Source organism: Carassius auratus, chromosome 47 (assembly GCF_003368295.1).
Source record: "Carassius auratus strain Wakin chromosome 47, ASM336829v1, whole genome shotgun sequence".
Classification (NCBI taxonomy): Eukaryota; Metazoa; Chordata; class Actinopteri; order Cypriniformes; family Cyprinidae; genus Carassius; species Carassius auratus.
In genome coordinates this window covers 8,369,550-8,385,923 of record NC_039289.1, presented here as the reverse complement: position 1 = coordinate 8,385,923, position 16,374 = coordinate 8,369,550, and the positions used below count along the sequence as shown (strand labels likewise).

Below are 16,374 nucleotides of genomic sequence, written 5' to 3'. Positions count from 1 at the left end.
ACAGCTAAGGTTTATCGTGCATTCCACTGACAAACGGATGTGTTTAAAAACTTAGTAACCTGTCTAAACAGACAGCATTTTTTGGGAGATAGGATGCCTAAAAATGCTGACTAGCACAACCCTAGAGGGGTGGGCGTTCACATCGGGCGCGTTCTCGTCCGTTCTTTTCGGTTTATGTACGCATGCGCCGTCATTCGGACCTTGCGTCGCGTCTCCAGCGTTTCGCGTCAAACTAAAAACTTCTGAAAACGCGCCTCGAGACCCTTGCGTCCAGTTCCCCGGTATGCACCAGCAGCTGACTGGATTATGACTCAGCCCATGTTCACAGTGACTATTCGCGTTCAAGAAGGACTTTCCTGAATTGCAGGTAGCCTAGAGCTAGATTTTCCTCCAAGGAGGAAAAATCATGTGAAGTTTACAGAAGAATTTGGATTTTTTGGGGGGAAGCTTTTTGAGGAAAACCTCTTCAACAGAAAGAAGTTGGTTTAAACCCAGTTCGGCTGAGGGAGAATTATGGACCGTGTTTCGTAAAGGCATTACTGTCTCCGTACAGGTGTGTCGACGAATGCAGGTAAGAGATTCATCGCGTTAGATTGTCTATAAATGTGTAGGCTACATTTATTCAGCTCGTTCCTGTCTTTATAGTTAGCCTGTGCGAACCAGCAATAAGTATATGTTTCGTCTTTTTTGTCGTAGGGGAAGTCCAATATTTTTTAATGTGTTTCAAATAGATTTAAGTAGGTATCAAAATTGAATAAAAAAATGAAAATAAAAAAGTTTTTTTCCCCTGAATGGTCTATTACACTCATGCTTGTACCCCATACTTATACACTGGAATGGAACCTTATACATTTATACTAATGATGGAAGCTCGGCTCATTTACGAGAATCGGTTCTTTCGAACTGTTCGCTTTAAACCGATTCAGTGATACAACGCAATAATCTTTCTCGCATATTTGAAACTCTGGGTTTGTTGCAGCCAGCATGGCTCTTAGAAAAAAAAAGTAAATTTGAACATAAATACAATTTGTTACAATTAATTATTATTATTTTTTAATAAAAAATACATTCTGAAGAACCTATCTGAACGAGTCGTTCTGTTCATTGATTCACAAAAAAGTTTAGAATCAAAACAACTTCGCTATTATATGCGTTCTAAATTCAGTATTTTATCATGCAGACCGAGTTTTCTTTATGCGAATTACATTCCATAGAATATTAATCTCTCGATGGCTCTTCACACGGTTTAAGGGCTATTTTGTCCTGTAGCGGAGATGGGGGGCTGTTGGAGATGGTGCTACACGACGTGCATCTGCTGCTTGTCTGAAGATGAGAAGAACGCCGTCGCCATACACAATGAAATCAAAAGAATCCTCGCTGACCAGAAGAAACGAGAACGCAGAGAAATCAAAGTGCTTTTATTAGGTGAGACGTTTTAACTATTCAAATGTATTTAAAAGTCATTAGAAGCACAACTGTGGACACTGAAAACATCACCAAAGGAGCTGAAGACTTTCAATGTTCTTGACAGGTGAGAACATCTCTGAGTCATCTTAACTGGGAAGGGAGTGAACCATTGTCTGAAAAATACTTGTTTATGCATGTTCCTACCGATGCATAAAAATATGTATTTTAAAAAAAACAAAACAAACAAAAAAATACAACCTGCACTGTTTTATTTTTTATTTATTTTTTTATTACTGCTGAAGAGCGTCACCAAACCTGAAAACCAGATTAAAGTTGTGGCACGTTAAATTGTGAATAAAGGTGTTATAACTGCTTTACATGTCACATTACCTTTTAATTATTGGTGTGGCACCTACATGGAGACGGTTGTAGCTGGCCAGTTAGCTAGTATGACTAATCTCTTTATCAGCTTTCAGATTTGTCACATGATGTCTCAAGGGACACATTCTTGAGTGATCAAGTAATCGGGGCATGCCTGCTTTTTTCTTTTTTTTTTTGGCCTATTGCCTTCTTTGACAATGAAGTGGGTAAAAACTGCTCACACTGATTTGTTTTGATGTGATTGGTGATTGTTTGCCTGTCAAATATTTGCCGTTTGAGAAACGGCGAGAACAGCCACTGGTAACTGGTTAAGGCTTGTCGGCTTTAATCAGTTAAACCAAAACAAAGCGAGAAAAATTGTTGTAGACTTCACAGCAGAGAATTTCCCCCGATGTTGGAGGACACCTCGGTTCAAAGGCATCCAAACACATCTGGCTGCATACTTTCTGACAGTCTCCAGCTGTCAGTCTAAACACGGTGAAAACATCTCGCTTTGTGAGATCTCTGTTATGAGGACAGAGAGCATTCCTTTGTGTGTGAATAAAGCCTTGTATATTATCATTGCATGTTGCATTCCTTTCGGTTCTCCATTTTTGTCATACCATGACCTGGTTTCAGAACTAGTTTTTGATATTCCTATTCTGCTTCATGTAATATTTTTTTTCTTATGGGTTTCAGGCACCGGAGAAAGCGGGAAGACGACTTTTATCAAGCAGATGAGGATTATTCATGGCAAGGGCTTTTCCGAAGAAGACAGGCGTGGCTACACTAAACTGGTTTTCCAGAACATCTTCACAGCAATGAAGGCTCTGACAGCGGCCATGAACACCTTAAAGATTCCCTATGGTAACCCACAAAACGAGGTAAACTGCCCGAGAAAATCTCTGATTGCTTCCCAGTCCCTCACAGTTTTAAATCTGAAATTAAATGCACAACATCTGTACATTTAAATATACAAATCATCAACTTTTATGTATGTATATATGTGTGTGTTACGTCGCACACACGAGGAACACGAGAACGAAGGCGCAAGAAGACACAGAGTAAAGTAAATCAAAATGGGTTTTTTTGACAAAGGCTGGGGATCACAGGACTCGACACATCAGGATGACATTCAATTCAATTCAAGTTTATTTGTATTGCGCTTTTTACAATACGAATCGTTACAAAGCAACTTTACAGAAAATTATGTTTCTACAATATTTAGTAGTAGCTTATGGTGGTGACTGTCAGGTTGTGCACGTTTGACAGGATTTTTAGAAAAAATTAATACAAGACGTAGTCAGCTAGACGATGAACATTATTAATATTATTAATTAATAATTGTTATATGATGCAGTCACACTTGTAGCAATAATTGTTAGTTCTGTTTGTTGATTCAGGGTTAGCATCATCTCTTCTCAGGTGTTCTGGATCCAGACTGGAGCTTGTGTAAATCCTAGTTACCACGGGATGTATCCCGTGGCAAAACATAGAAACAAAATAGACACATCATTAGCATAGCTGCTGATCCAACAAAGTAAAATTAGTTTAACCCAAGCTAATGAATAAAAATGCACATTTGATCAGATTTTGATTTGATTTAAGAGATACATTATTCGAATGCTTGGCAAAAGAGATGCGTTTTTAATCTAGATTTAAACAGAGAGAGTGTGTCTGAACCCCGAACATTATCAGGAAGGCTATTCCAGAGTTTGGGAGCCAAATGTGAAAAAGCTCTACCTCCTTTAGTGGACTTTGCTATCCTAGGAACTACCAAAAGTCCAGCATTTTGTGACCTTAGGGAGCTTGATGGGTTGTAGCGTGGTAGAAGGCTAGTTAGGTACGCTGGAGCTAAACCATTTAGGGCCTTATAGGTAAGTAATGATAATTTGTAACTGATACGGAACTTAATAGGTAGCCAGTGCAGAGACTTAACTAGCTTTTCTGCATCAGAAACAGATAACATGTTTCTTAGCTTGGCAGTGTTTCTAAGATGGAAGAATGCAGTTTTTGTAACATTAGAAATATGATTTTCAAAAGACAAATTCCTGTCTAATATGACACCCAGATTTCTGACTGTAGAGGAAGTAACAGTACATCTGTCTAGTGGCAAATTGTAATCTACAAGATTCTGTGTAGTGTTTTTTGGTCCAATAATTAATATCTCTGTCTTGTCCGAATTTAATTGGAGAAAATTATTTGTCATCCAATCTTTTACATTTTTAACACACTCTGTTAGCTTAGATAATTGAGAAGTTTCATCTGGTCTCTTTGAGATATATAGCTGAGTATCATCAGCATAACAGTGGAAGCTAATTCCGTATTTTCTAATAATATTACCAAGGGGCAACATGTATATTGAAAATAGAAGGGGACCTAGGACGGATCCTTGTGGCACTCCATATTTTACTGATGATAAATGAGATGACACCCCATTTAAGTAAACAAAATGGTAGCGGACAGGTAGGATCTAAACCATCTTAGAGCCTGCCCTTGAATACCTGTATAGTTTTGTAATCAATCTATGAGTATGTCATGATCTATGGTGTCGAACGCAGCACTAAGATCAAGTAAAACTAGCAATGAGATGCAGCCTTGATCTGACGCAAGGAGCAGGTCATTTGTAATTTTAACAAGTGCAGTTTCTGTGCTATGGTGGGGCCTGAAACCTGACTGAAATTCTTCATACAGATCATGTTTGTGCAGGAAGGTGCTCAATTGAGCAGACACAACTTTTTCTAAAATTTTTGACATAAATGGAAGATTTGAAATAGGCCTATAATTTGCCAGTACACTAGGATCTAGTTTTGGTTTCTTAATAAGAGGCTTGATAACCGCCAGCTTGAATGGTTTTGGGACATGTCCTAAAGATAACGACGAGTTAATGACATTGAGAAGCGGTTCTTCGGCTACAGGTAACAGCTCTTTCAGTAATTTAGTGGGTACAGGATCTACTAAACATGTTGTTGGTTTAGATACAGTGATAAGTTTATTTAGCTCTTCCTGTCCTATATTTGTAAAGCACTGCAGTTTATCTTTGGGTGCGATGGATGAAACTGAAGTGTTAGACGCTGCAGAATCTACATTTGTTATTGTATTTCTAATGTTATCTATTTTATCAGTGAAGAAATTCATAAAGTCATTACTATTTAACGTTGATGGAATATTTGAATCAGGCGGCATCTGGTAATTTAATTTAGCCACTGTGCTAAATAAAAACCTTGGATTGTTTTGGTTATTTTCAATGAGTTTGTGTATATGCTCTGCCCTAGCAGTTTTTAGAGCCTGTCTATAGCTGGACATACTGTTTTTCCATGCAATTCTAAAAACTTCCAAGTTAGTTTTTCTCCATTTGCGTTCAAGACTACGAGTTACTTTCTTGAGAGAGTGAGTACTACTGTTATACCATGGCACAGTACGTTTTTCTCTAACCTTTTTCAATTTGATGGGGGCAACAGTTTGTAATGTATTAGAGAAAATAGTGCCCATGTTGTCAGTCATTTCGTCTAATTCATGTGTATTTTTGGGTACAGATAGCAGTTGAGATCGATCAGGCAGGTTATTTGCGAATCTTTCTTTGGTGGCTGGAACAATAGTTCTGCCCAGATGGTAACGCTGAGACATATAGTTAATATCAGTTATACACCGCATGCACGATACAAGGAAATGGTCTATAATATCATCACTTTGAGGTACAATATCTATAGCAGTAAGATCGATTCCATGCAATATAATTAAATCTAGTGTTTGATTAAAACGATGAGTGGGCCCGGTGACATTTTGCTTGACTCCAAAAGATTTTATTAGGTCAGTAAATGCAAGTCCTAAAGTATCATTTGTATTATCAACGTGAATATTAAAATCTCCCATGATTAGTGCTTTATCAACTGTAACTAGAAGGTCTGAAAGGAAATCTGCAAATTCTTTCAGGAATTCTGTATACGGCCCTGGTGGTCTATACACAGTAGCCAGAGCAAGAGATACATTAGATTTCTTTTGCATGTCTGACAGTGTAACATTTAGCAGAAGTATTTCAAAAGAGTAAAACCTGTATCCTGTTTTCTGGGTAACATTGAGACTATCACTATATATTGTTGCAACACCTCCGCCACGACCAGTCTGACGGGGCTCATGCTTATAGCAGTAGTTTGGTGGAGTAGACTCATTTAGACCAAAATAATCATTTGGTTTTAGCCAGGTTTCAGTCAAGCAGAGTGACATGACATTCAACGGCTGACAAAGAACATGAACAAGAACTAGAACACACTTTAAATACACTGGACCATGGAGAACACCTGGGAACGAATTAATAAACACAGCTAGAGACGAATACACGCAAACGAGGGCCATGAGGGGACTGGAGTCTTCCCTGGGCTTAATTGAGGATCGGGAGCCCTTCCTGGGATTGACTGGGGATCAGGAGCATGTCCTTGGCTCGGCGGGGGATCAGGAGCCCTTCCTGGGTTGAACTGAGAATTTGGAGCCCTCTGTGGGTTATGTTTTGGGGCATGGGCGACACTGGAGTGAAATGGGGGCCTTAGGTGACACCTTTCTCCTCACACTAGTCTCCTCTTCTGGATCGGGGGGGAACAGGCATGGTCTGGGCCCATAATGGAGCGAACTATAGAGGGAACACAAGATGTGGCAGTGGTGTAGGGAACATGGAGGACATGGTGGTGCAGGCAGTTCAGGAGGTCATGGCCCCAGCCCCCACCTCGGCCTCTATATGGCTGGAGCCCTACTACCCCCCACCCCTCCAAAAAAAAAATGACTTGGGGACGTTTATGGGTTCCAAGGCCCTCCATGGGCCATGACAGGGGACTGGAGCCCTCTCTGGGCTTCTTACATCAGCCTGATAACCAGGCTGCAGATAGCCCCGGCTGGTGGGCTTGACAACAGCAACAGCGCAGCCGGCACACTTCACAGCAGGGGGGTCTTCTAACCTTGGATGACAAACGGGGGGATAAAAGGAGTGCCGATTACTGTCTTGGTCAGCCGTTCTGTCACGTCGCACACACGAAGAACACGGGGACAAAGGAGCGAGAAGACACAGAGTAAAGTAAATCAAAATGGGTTTTTTAACAAAGGCTGGGGATCACAGGACTCGACACATCAGGATGGCATGACATTCAACAGCTGACAAAGAACAAGAACTAGAACACACTTTAAATACACTGGACCATGGAGAACACCTGGGAACGAATTAATAAACACAGATGGAGACGAATACACACAAATAAGGACAGGAACTGGAAGGACCATATAAGGGCATTTGAGTCACATAAGGAGCAAAACACTGACTGACAATATCTGTGTGTGTGTGTGTGTGTGTGTGTGTGTAAATTATACCTAGCTGTGACAGCTGTTCTTTCAAATAGCATCCACACAATATGTATATAAACAAGCCTCATTTATATCCTTAGATATATGGGAAGCAGTTTCAGGAAGTGGAAATCCGTCAGATGACACATTTAGACAGAATGTATGTGGACGCGATCCGCCGACTTTGGGCTGACGATGGTATCAAGGGCTGTTACAGTCGTCGTAGAGAGTACCAGCTTCTGGACTCTACAGAATAGTAAGTATATATAAAAAAAATAGAGATAGATAAACTGGGATCAGGACCCTGACGCCAAGCCTTATATCATTCTAAAGGGGTATATATTGATAATACCGACCAGTTGACTGAATATTCGCATGTTTATTACAAGAATACATAACAAATAAATAAATACATGGCCATGAAATTTGATTTGTGAGACAAGAAATTTAACTGAATTTTTTTTAATTACATTTCTTTTAAATGTATTTGAAGCGACTATATTCTTAGAGTTAGAATTTTTAATGAATTATAACATCATTAATATATACATTTATTAAATCATTTATTTTAATATTATAGTAGGATATTCATTTATTAAATCTAAAATGATCAGTATTAGAATTACAGTTATATGATTACATTTATAATATTAACCGCAAAATTGATCGAATTATTACTGTTACTAACTAAATAACTAACTAATTACATAATAATAAATAAGATGATCATAATTACAATACTAATACTAATGTTTTATTAATATACTATATTATTAATAATTTATTATATTACATGAATGAATTAAATTGTATATATATTTAATGAAATGTAGTATTTCTATCCGTATTTTATCATTAGAATATAATGAAATCTTTTTATTATTTATAATATCTATTATATACATTTTTTAGCTAATTTATTTTTAATATTATATTTTTATATGTATTAAATCATTAATAATAATAATGCATTTAATTTAATGGCACCTTTAAGGTCACCTTACAAGCAAATAAACAATAGTCTAAAAGAATAAATAGATTAATAACAATAAACAAATCCCATAAGCATCACAACACTGATGTGCACATATAACTACATTAATAATGTTAACAAATATATTTCTAACATATTAATACTAATATTAACAGGAATTTTAGCAGTTAATTTTTTGTCAAATGTTTATGTATATTATGTTTATGATAAAAACACCCAAAATGGTTTGTGCAGATCCAAAGAACACCATTGGAGGGCAATACAGCTGTATCTTTAGGCAAGCTTGCAAATCCAAGCAAGTCAGTATTGCAGTAAACCACTTGGCTGCATCAGATATTAACAAGTTTTCTTTCTGTTCTCTTCTTTGATGATTGACCGATGTGTTGTCTTTTATTGTAGTCATATATTATTAACACATTTTCACTCTTCAGATTGTTATAAGATGAATAAAGTGTGTTTTTGTTTTAAAGTGGTTAGCTCACTTTAGGCCTGTTGAATTAAGGCAGTACTTCATATTGTTAAGCACATTTCCTGTAAAGTACAGCATTGTGTTCTTGTTAGTCGCTACCTAATCACTCCTTTACACAGTTCTGCATGTCCTTTATGTTCTCTCTTCCTGCTTCCCCGATCGTGCTTTCAGGTCTACAAACCTGGCCATGATAAGAAACACAAACAAACCAGGACTTTTAATTAAACTGCTGTCTAAAGCACAAACACCAATCAAGCAAAAGGCAAACATCATGGCACTTTATCAAACTCACACAGTTGTGAAGTGTTACATTAAACTATGTTTCACATTTTTTATTTTTCTTTAGCTATATGACACATTTGGACCGTATTGCGGCTCCAGAATTCATCCCCACAGCCCAGGATGTGCTCCGAGTCCGATTCCCCACCACAGGCATCAACGATTACTCCTTCAACTTGGAGAAGATCACCCTCAGGTACAGTCATGAACACTTTATAGAATTACATGATTTCATTTTCAAGTTTTGAACATTTTATATTTTATGATTTTATTTATTATTTTGTTTTGTTAAAGGAATAGTTCACCCAGAAAAAAAGAAAAAGAAAGAAATAGCTGAAAGAGTTACCTCAGGATATCCAAAATGTAGATGAGTTTGCTTTTTCATGGGAACATATTTGGAGTAATTACATGTTGTTCACCAATGGATGCTCTGGAGTGAATGGGTGCCGTCAGAATGAGAGTCCAAACAGCTGATAAAAACATCACAATAATCCACTAGTAATCCACACCACTCCAGTCCACCAATTAACAACTTGTTTCTAAGAAACAAATACATTATTAAAAAAACTTCCAACCATAACTTCCAGCTACAATATTCTCTCCATATTCCTTCCTCCAGTGATATTTTGTCTTGTCTGAATCAGGAGAGAAATATGCACAGATCAAGTACTGTTTATGAGCACGAACGTTTAAAAACAAAAATGACTTTTTCCCTGTAGTAAGCATTATTATGCATTATGGACATGTAATTTGTCCATTAGTGATGGGTTAAAATTAAAATCCATCTCAATGATGGATTTATTTCTTAAAAACAAGACATTAACTGCTGGACTAGGTTGTTGTAGATTACCTGTGGATTATTGTGATGTTTTTATGAGCAGTTTGGACTCTAATTCTGACGGCACCCATTCACTGTAATGTATCCATTGGTGAGCAGCTGATGTAATTTATTTCTCCAAACCAGTTCTGATGAAGAAACAAACTCATCTAGATCTTGGATGGCCTGAGGGTGAGTACATTTCAACAAATTTTCATTTTTGGCTGAACTAAACCTTTAATTCAAGAACCCCCTGCAGTTTCCTCACAAACCTCCAGGGGTTTGTGGACCCAGTTTCAGAAACCCTGGTGTAAGAAAAGTGGTTTTCAGTAATAAGATTTAACTTCTGCCTGGCAACTACCTAGAAAACCATGGCAACAGCATAGCATTGTGCTAAAAATCACTAGGAACACCTTAGCAACTAAATAGCAACACTTGAACAAACTAGCCTTGCTTGCACTCATATACTTTTCAGAAAATGTAAAACAAACAGACATTTTTATAAAGAAGCCAGTTACAAGATGATGCAGTCTACTATATTTGGAGGCAGACATGTTTGATATATGACAACAAGGAAGTAGGAACAAATGATAAGGGGCTCACAGTTAAAGTTTAATGGCTTTAGTTCAGACAGAACATTTCAAGATTAAACAACTGAAGTGAATCCCGGTCTTAACACTTTTTATCTGAAGGATTGTGGATGTGGGTGGTCAGAAGTCAGAGAGGCGGAAATGGATCCATTGCTTTGAGAACGTGACGTCGCTCATATTTTTAGCCTCCCTCAGCGAGTACGACCAGGTGCTGGAGGAGAACAACAGGGAGGTAAGAGACTCCTTCACACCCGTCTGCCTGGATCTCTCTCGTCCTAATCGATTGCTTTGATCAGTATATCTTGAGTTGCACTTGTACAGGCCCGAGTCATATTTCAGTGCAACTCAGAGACAAAAGGAAATGTGCATATTTCTAATCTGCATAAAGATATAAATAAATTATGTAATTAATTACTTTTGTTATTGTTAAATAAAACAAATGGTTGCTAACTAAAACATTTAATAAAATGAAAAATAAAATAAGAATACTAATATAAAATATAACTTATATAACTAAAATATATACTATACTAACAATAAAACTATAAACATTACATGAAAACGTTAAAAACTTTAATGGAAATTAGAAATTAGAAGTATAATTTGAATTACTGAAACTAAAACTGCATAAAGATTTATGAAAAACTAATACAAATTACAAATAAAAACAAAATTACTTAGAAATAATTGTAAAAAATTAAATGAAAACAATGAAGTTGCAATGAAATCATTCAAGATATTAATCAATTATATAGTAGTATGTAATTAATACTAAAATAATGCTTGTTCAGTAAGGACATATTTACATGATAATCCGATATAAAAAAAATTTGTATAATATTAGCATGTGGATACACTTCATTTAAACTACATATCACAAATGAATTATTTATTTTAATTATTACATTTATAAAAATTACATAAGTACTAATTAAATAAAATTTGATTAAATTCTCTACAAAAAATGGCAACATTTTACAAAAACTAATTTATATATATATGTTTTTGTATTATATTCATTGTATTATAGTAATGAATAAAAAAACAATTTTCATATTAAAATAGGCTACTGACAGGTTTTAATTGTTATTGCCACAATACAAAACATCTCAATTGTCTTAAAATATGCTTAATTTTATTTATGCAAAAATATGTATTTTTTGTCATTAGGATAAAACATGACACAGACATTTCTTGACAGATTCACGCTCTGTTATTTCAACGTTTGTGTGAACCTGCGCCGAAACGCTGCACTGACAAATTGCGTAATCTCTCTTGCACCTAGTGTCTCTCTCATTTAATTAACTCCTGCTGTGAATGCTTGCTCTCTCCGGCTCCAGAACCGCATGAAAGAGAGCCTGTCACTCTTCTACACCACCATCCACTCGCCATGGTTCGCCAGTTCCTCCATCATCCTCTTCCTAAACAAGATGGACATCCTGGAGGAAAAGATCAAGACTTCAGACCTAAAAACTTACTTCGCAGGGTTTGACGGTATGGAAATAAGTATTTGTGCACCAACAATTCAAGAAATCTGCCTCTTAAAAATAAATATTATGGGATGAGAATATCAGGCTGTCGGAATTGACAATGCAGTCAGAACATGTTTTGCTTCACAGCAGATGGTGTAGGACTGATATTAGTTTGTTATTGCTGATAGAGAAGCAGCATTTGTGGCAATGGCCCCAGTTTGATCACTGTTGATCTCTCGCCTAACCAAAAATAGCCAATTCCATGCATTTACATCCAGAAAGAGTGGCTCCATCCTTGAGATTTAAAGAGAACTGCTCTTAAAATGTGCCTTATAAAAGCATAAGAGTTAAATTTAAAGAGACAGTACACCTAAAAATAAAAAAATCTATTGTAATATATTATCATATATAATTGACCTGAATTTCAGCGTCATTATTCCAGTCTTCAGTGTCACGAGATCTTTTAGATATCATTCTAATATGCTGCTTAAACTTTATCAATATTATTGGTGCTCAATTATTAATAACGGTTCTAAAGTTATATTGAAGCAAGTTTTAGCAGTTTAATATTTTAGTGGAAACCGTAATATATTTTTTTCAGGGTTCTTTGGTGAATAGAAGGTTTAAAAAAAACATCATTTATTAGAAATAGAAACCGTTTTATTAAATCTTTTAAGAAAATAGTGTTTTTGTAAGAATCTCTTATGTCCACCAAGGCTTCATTTTTATTTATTTTTTATTTTATGAATAATACATTTTGAAATCTTACTACAGTTTAAAACCCCTTAACTGTCACTCACATTTTTGAACATAGACTTTATAGAGCACGATCCAAACTTACATTTTTATAATTCATGAATTAAAACATGATATTGATGCATGATATTGATAATTTACATGGTAATGCAATGTCTGATTTTAAAATGGGTTTTAAAGGATGAATTTTGAGATTTTAAGTTTTCATTTGATATATAATTTCTAAAGATTTCTAAAATGTGATAGAGAAAAAGACAACGAAGAAGTCTTTTTTTAACAAAGGTCAAAACTCCTGTTATAATGTAGATTTTTGAGGGCGCACTCTTGTCATAAATTAATCTATTACTTTCCTAAATCATTTTTAACAAAAAACATTGGTAAAATATATATTTGGGAGTCTTAGACCTTTCCAACGATATATAGTTTTTCAAGATTAGATTAGATTTAATTGTAATATAGTGAAGTAAATGTAAGCGTCCCGTATACGGGACGGGGTGACAGTTAAAGGGTTAAAAGACCTGCTTATAATATGTTAAATGATGATTCTTTCTCTCGCCTTTATTATTCCTGGCTCTATAATTTGCATGTGGCGCTCCCAGTTTAATCGCTCTTACCTTCCAAGCTTGTACTAACTCCTCCCCTTTTCTGTGGTTTGGTGCCGCCCTCAGGCAAACGGCAGGATGAGAATGACGCCATGACGTTCATCCACAATATGTATAAACAGAGAGCTGTGAGAGCTGAGACAAAGGAGTGCAAAATCATCTACCCTCACTTCACCTGTGCCACAGACACCAATAACATCCGGAAGGTTTTCAATGACGTTAAAGACACTGTCCTTATCAAGTCACTGCAGGAATACGGAGTGCTCTGAGCAGCCCATTTCTTTCAGGACACGGCCTGCTTCTGCCAACCTAATAAACTGAGCTTGGTGCGACGCACACCTCTACACAGCCTTTCGTTTCTCTGTCTATTGCTCCATCTATTCCTATTTTCCTACTGTTTTGGTGGATAAAAACATCAGATGACACAATCTCCAAATTAAATCATTTGAACATTGCCAGACGTCTACTTAAAGCGGCATCACTCTGAAGGAATGAGGAAGCGGTCATATCGCACCTCAGACTTTGACAGGAATGCCACACAACAGGCAGATTTTCAGCGTGTTTTGGTTTCGAGGGGGTGGCAGGAATTTTACTCCTTAGCTGCTGGCAAGAATGACCTGAGAAATACAAAGCAACGTTTGGCTGATCTGTACTGGGGCACATGCTCAGTTTCTTGGCCAAAAATGTGACTTTACTGATTGAAATCGGACCAAAAAGTTATATGGAAGACTGTTTATGCCACAGAATAAAGATATAAATAAATAAAGATAACCTGTTATCGCACAATTCAATATTTTTTCTCACAATTCAGATCTGATTTTGATCGTGAGATATAAACTCGCAATTCTGACAAGATAGGTCTGATATTTACAGATAAAGTCTGCTACTGTAAAAACAACAACAACAACATAATAAAACATAATTATGAGATGTAAACAATCAGAGAAATAAATCTGAAGTGTGGGATGTAAACTCCAGAAATAAAGTCAGAATAAATTAATCTGAGAATTGAACGTTTACGCATAGTTATATCACAATAAAGTCTGAATTGTGAGATCAAAAGACTTTTATAATAATATATATATATTATATTATAAGTGTTTTCATAATTTCCTTTCTGTAACATGGAGTAGTTTTTGTAAAACACAAAAGGCAGATTGCTACATTAATGTTTGGCTCTTAAATGAAAAATGTTTACAGAGAAATTGCACATATTTTCCTAATTACAATTTTATTTTTATTACAACGCATACTATTTTAGAGCTATTGATATAGTCTTATATATTTGCTCAAAATAGAGATTATGCTGTTACTTTCGTGTCGAATGTATGAATTTGTTTATATATACAGTATGATGTCTATATAATTGATATATATATACAGTAAAAGTATAGTTCTTCAGGTCTGATAGTTGTGTATAACAAGTGTAATAATATCTTTAACCATAAAACTGTAATTAGTTAAAAACACACACTGCATATATATGGATTAATTTAGTATCAATTCATACAAAACTCGGGTTATCTGTTCAGTTGTCATTTAAGCATTTAAACTGATCCAATCCATCTGCTGTAATTAAAATGAGACGCTTTACATAATTTCTAATACTACTGAAGTGTGCTCACTGTGAATCATTCAGGGAAGATTACATTTGTTTAGTTATATGTTTAAAACTGGAAATTTTACTTAACGCCTTTATATTAATAAACATCACAAGCATCAGCTACACGTAGATATATTTAAGCACTTTCCATGAATAAAGAACAAAAATACGAAGTTTCCCAACAAATGGTCGAGGAAAATAGGCAGTTAATCTTAAGAAAAGATTGATTGTGAACCTGGTGATTTCTTTTTCAGTTCATTTTGATATTTCATTTGATTCATGTGATTTGCAAGGGTTGCAACCGTGTTCCTGTTCAATTCTTTCTAAATAGAATATAAATACAATTTACTTTTGCTAGTTTCTTACTAAAAAACATCAAATGAACATAATAAATAATAAAAAACAGATTTCCCATAAGTCTAAGAAAACGATTTGCTTGCTTATTTTCTATTTACAGTTGAATGGGCAACCGAGTTGAAGGTTGAGCATGATGGATGCAGTTAACATTACAGTTTGTATAAGAACTGAGAAAATCTAATTAGATTATTTCACCTCTGCATGCTGTAATTATTATTATTTTAATTTATTTATTTATTTCCCCTTAGTTTTACTAATTTAATGTTCTCAGTGTCTTTAAGTCTGTACCAAAAGCTCCTAAAAAACACACTTGGGGAATAAATATCATTCTGATTCTGATTTTAAACAAAGTGCTATAGATATAAAATCATTTATAAGTAACATATCTAATAGTTCTCAAAAATTGATATTTTTTTCTTTAATGCTTTGAAAAAACGTATACATGGAAAGTGCCTCTAACTTAAGCATCAATAAACTGATTTTTTTCCCCCCTTTTCTATCCTTTTGTTTTGTTTTTGTATGTTTTTTTGTATATTTCTTTATTTAAATGTTTTCTAACTCCACCTTATTATGATGGCAGGCAAAAAGGAAGACATGAATGACGCGATGGACTACATCAGGGCCATGTACCTCAAACAAGCTTTCAACCGTGAAAATCGGAAACAGAAACACATTTACGAGCACTTCACCTGTGCAACCGACACCAACAACATCCGCAAGGTCTTCAGTGATGTCAGGAGAACCCTACTCGTCAAGGAACTGAAGTTATACGGTATGCTTTAAGATGCAGAGCGGCTTCATCTGAAATCTCCTGAGCTACAGACAATCTTAACTGATTCCTGGAAAGATGATAAAGAATTGCTAAGATCACTACATATGTTATAACACGGTGGAATGGATATCTCTGTTACTGTAAATACATGACTGATTTGCTGCACTTACATTTGAAAATATTTTGTTACTATACACTGAAATTAATTTCTATATTCTACCTAAATAGAGTATCAGAAAATATGAATAATTAAAAATAAAGAGACACTATTGGTTATAATTATAGTGTATGACAACATGACATGGATGTGATAGAAATATTCTATGAAAAATTCATGAGCTCTTTGATTAAAAACTGTTTGCTAAATGAGAATCAAGTACTTCATGTGTTTATTCTATATTTACACAATAGAATCAATAAATATTGATCACTGTAAAGTCATCTATGTATTTAAAATGATGCAAAACCAATTTAAAAAACAATATGTTTTACCATCTATAAAAGAAAACTCCACGAGCATAGATCAGCGGCCATCTGATTGACAGATAACCCTCGAACTCTATCAGTTATT

General features: G+C 35.5%; 1 protein-coding gene across 6 annotated transcripts; it reads left to right on the top strand.

The window, feature by feature from the left end:
* The first annotated feature begins 19 nt into the window (after window positions 1-19).
* On the top strand, window positions 20-16,154 carry LOC113064997 (guanine nucleotide-binding protein subunit alpha-11-like). Of its 6 annotated transcripts, XR_003278918.1 has the most exons (9): window positions 21-571; window positions 1,252-1,425; window positions 2,467-2,651; window positions 7,194-7,348; window positions 8,902-9,030; window positions 10,344-10,473; window positions 11,582-11,735; window positions 13,138-13,397; window positions 15,612-15,736. XR_003278918.1 is itself a non-coding variant. In XM_026236079.1 (8 exons), the coding sequence occupies exons 2-8, from the start codon at window positions 1,275-1,277 to the stop codon at window positions 13,338-13,340; spliced, it is 1,107 nt and encodes a 368-aa protein (XP_026091864.1). In that variant the 5' UTR covers window positions 20-571; window positions 1,270-1,274. The 6 variants fall into 6 exon arrangements, 5 of the variants coding, with proteins under 5 accessions (XP_026091864.1, XP_026091863.1, XP_026091867.1 ...); XM_026236079.1 differs by lacking the exon at window positions 15,612-15,736 and having other exon boundaries at window positions 20-571; window positions 1,270-1,425; window positions 13,138-13,340; XM_026236078.1 differs by lacking the exon at window positions 15,612-15,736 and having other exon boundaries at window positions 13,138-13,398.
* Window positions 16,155-16,374: the final 220 nt, after the last annotated feature.

What these genes read in the sequence shown, in the direction of transcription:
- LOC113064997 (XM_026236080.1), top strand. Translation starts at nt 1,275, where the DNA reads ATGGGGGGCTGTTGGAGATGGTGCTACACGACGTGCATCTGCTGCTTG. An exon ending in AATCAAAGTGCTTTTATTAG is followed by an intron (nt 1,426 to 2,466) that starts GTGAGACGTTTT and finishes TATGGGTTTCAG; the next exon opens with GCACCGGAGAAAGCGGGAAG. An exon ending in CTTCTGGACTCTACAGAATA is followed by an intron (nt 7,349 to 8,901) that starts GTAAGTATATAT and finishes ATTTTTCTTTAG; the next exon opens with CTATATGACACATTTGGACC.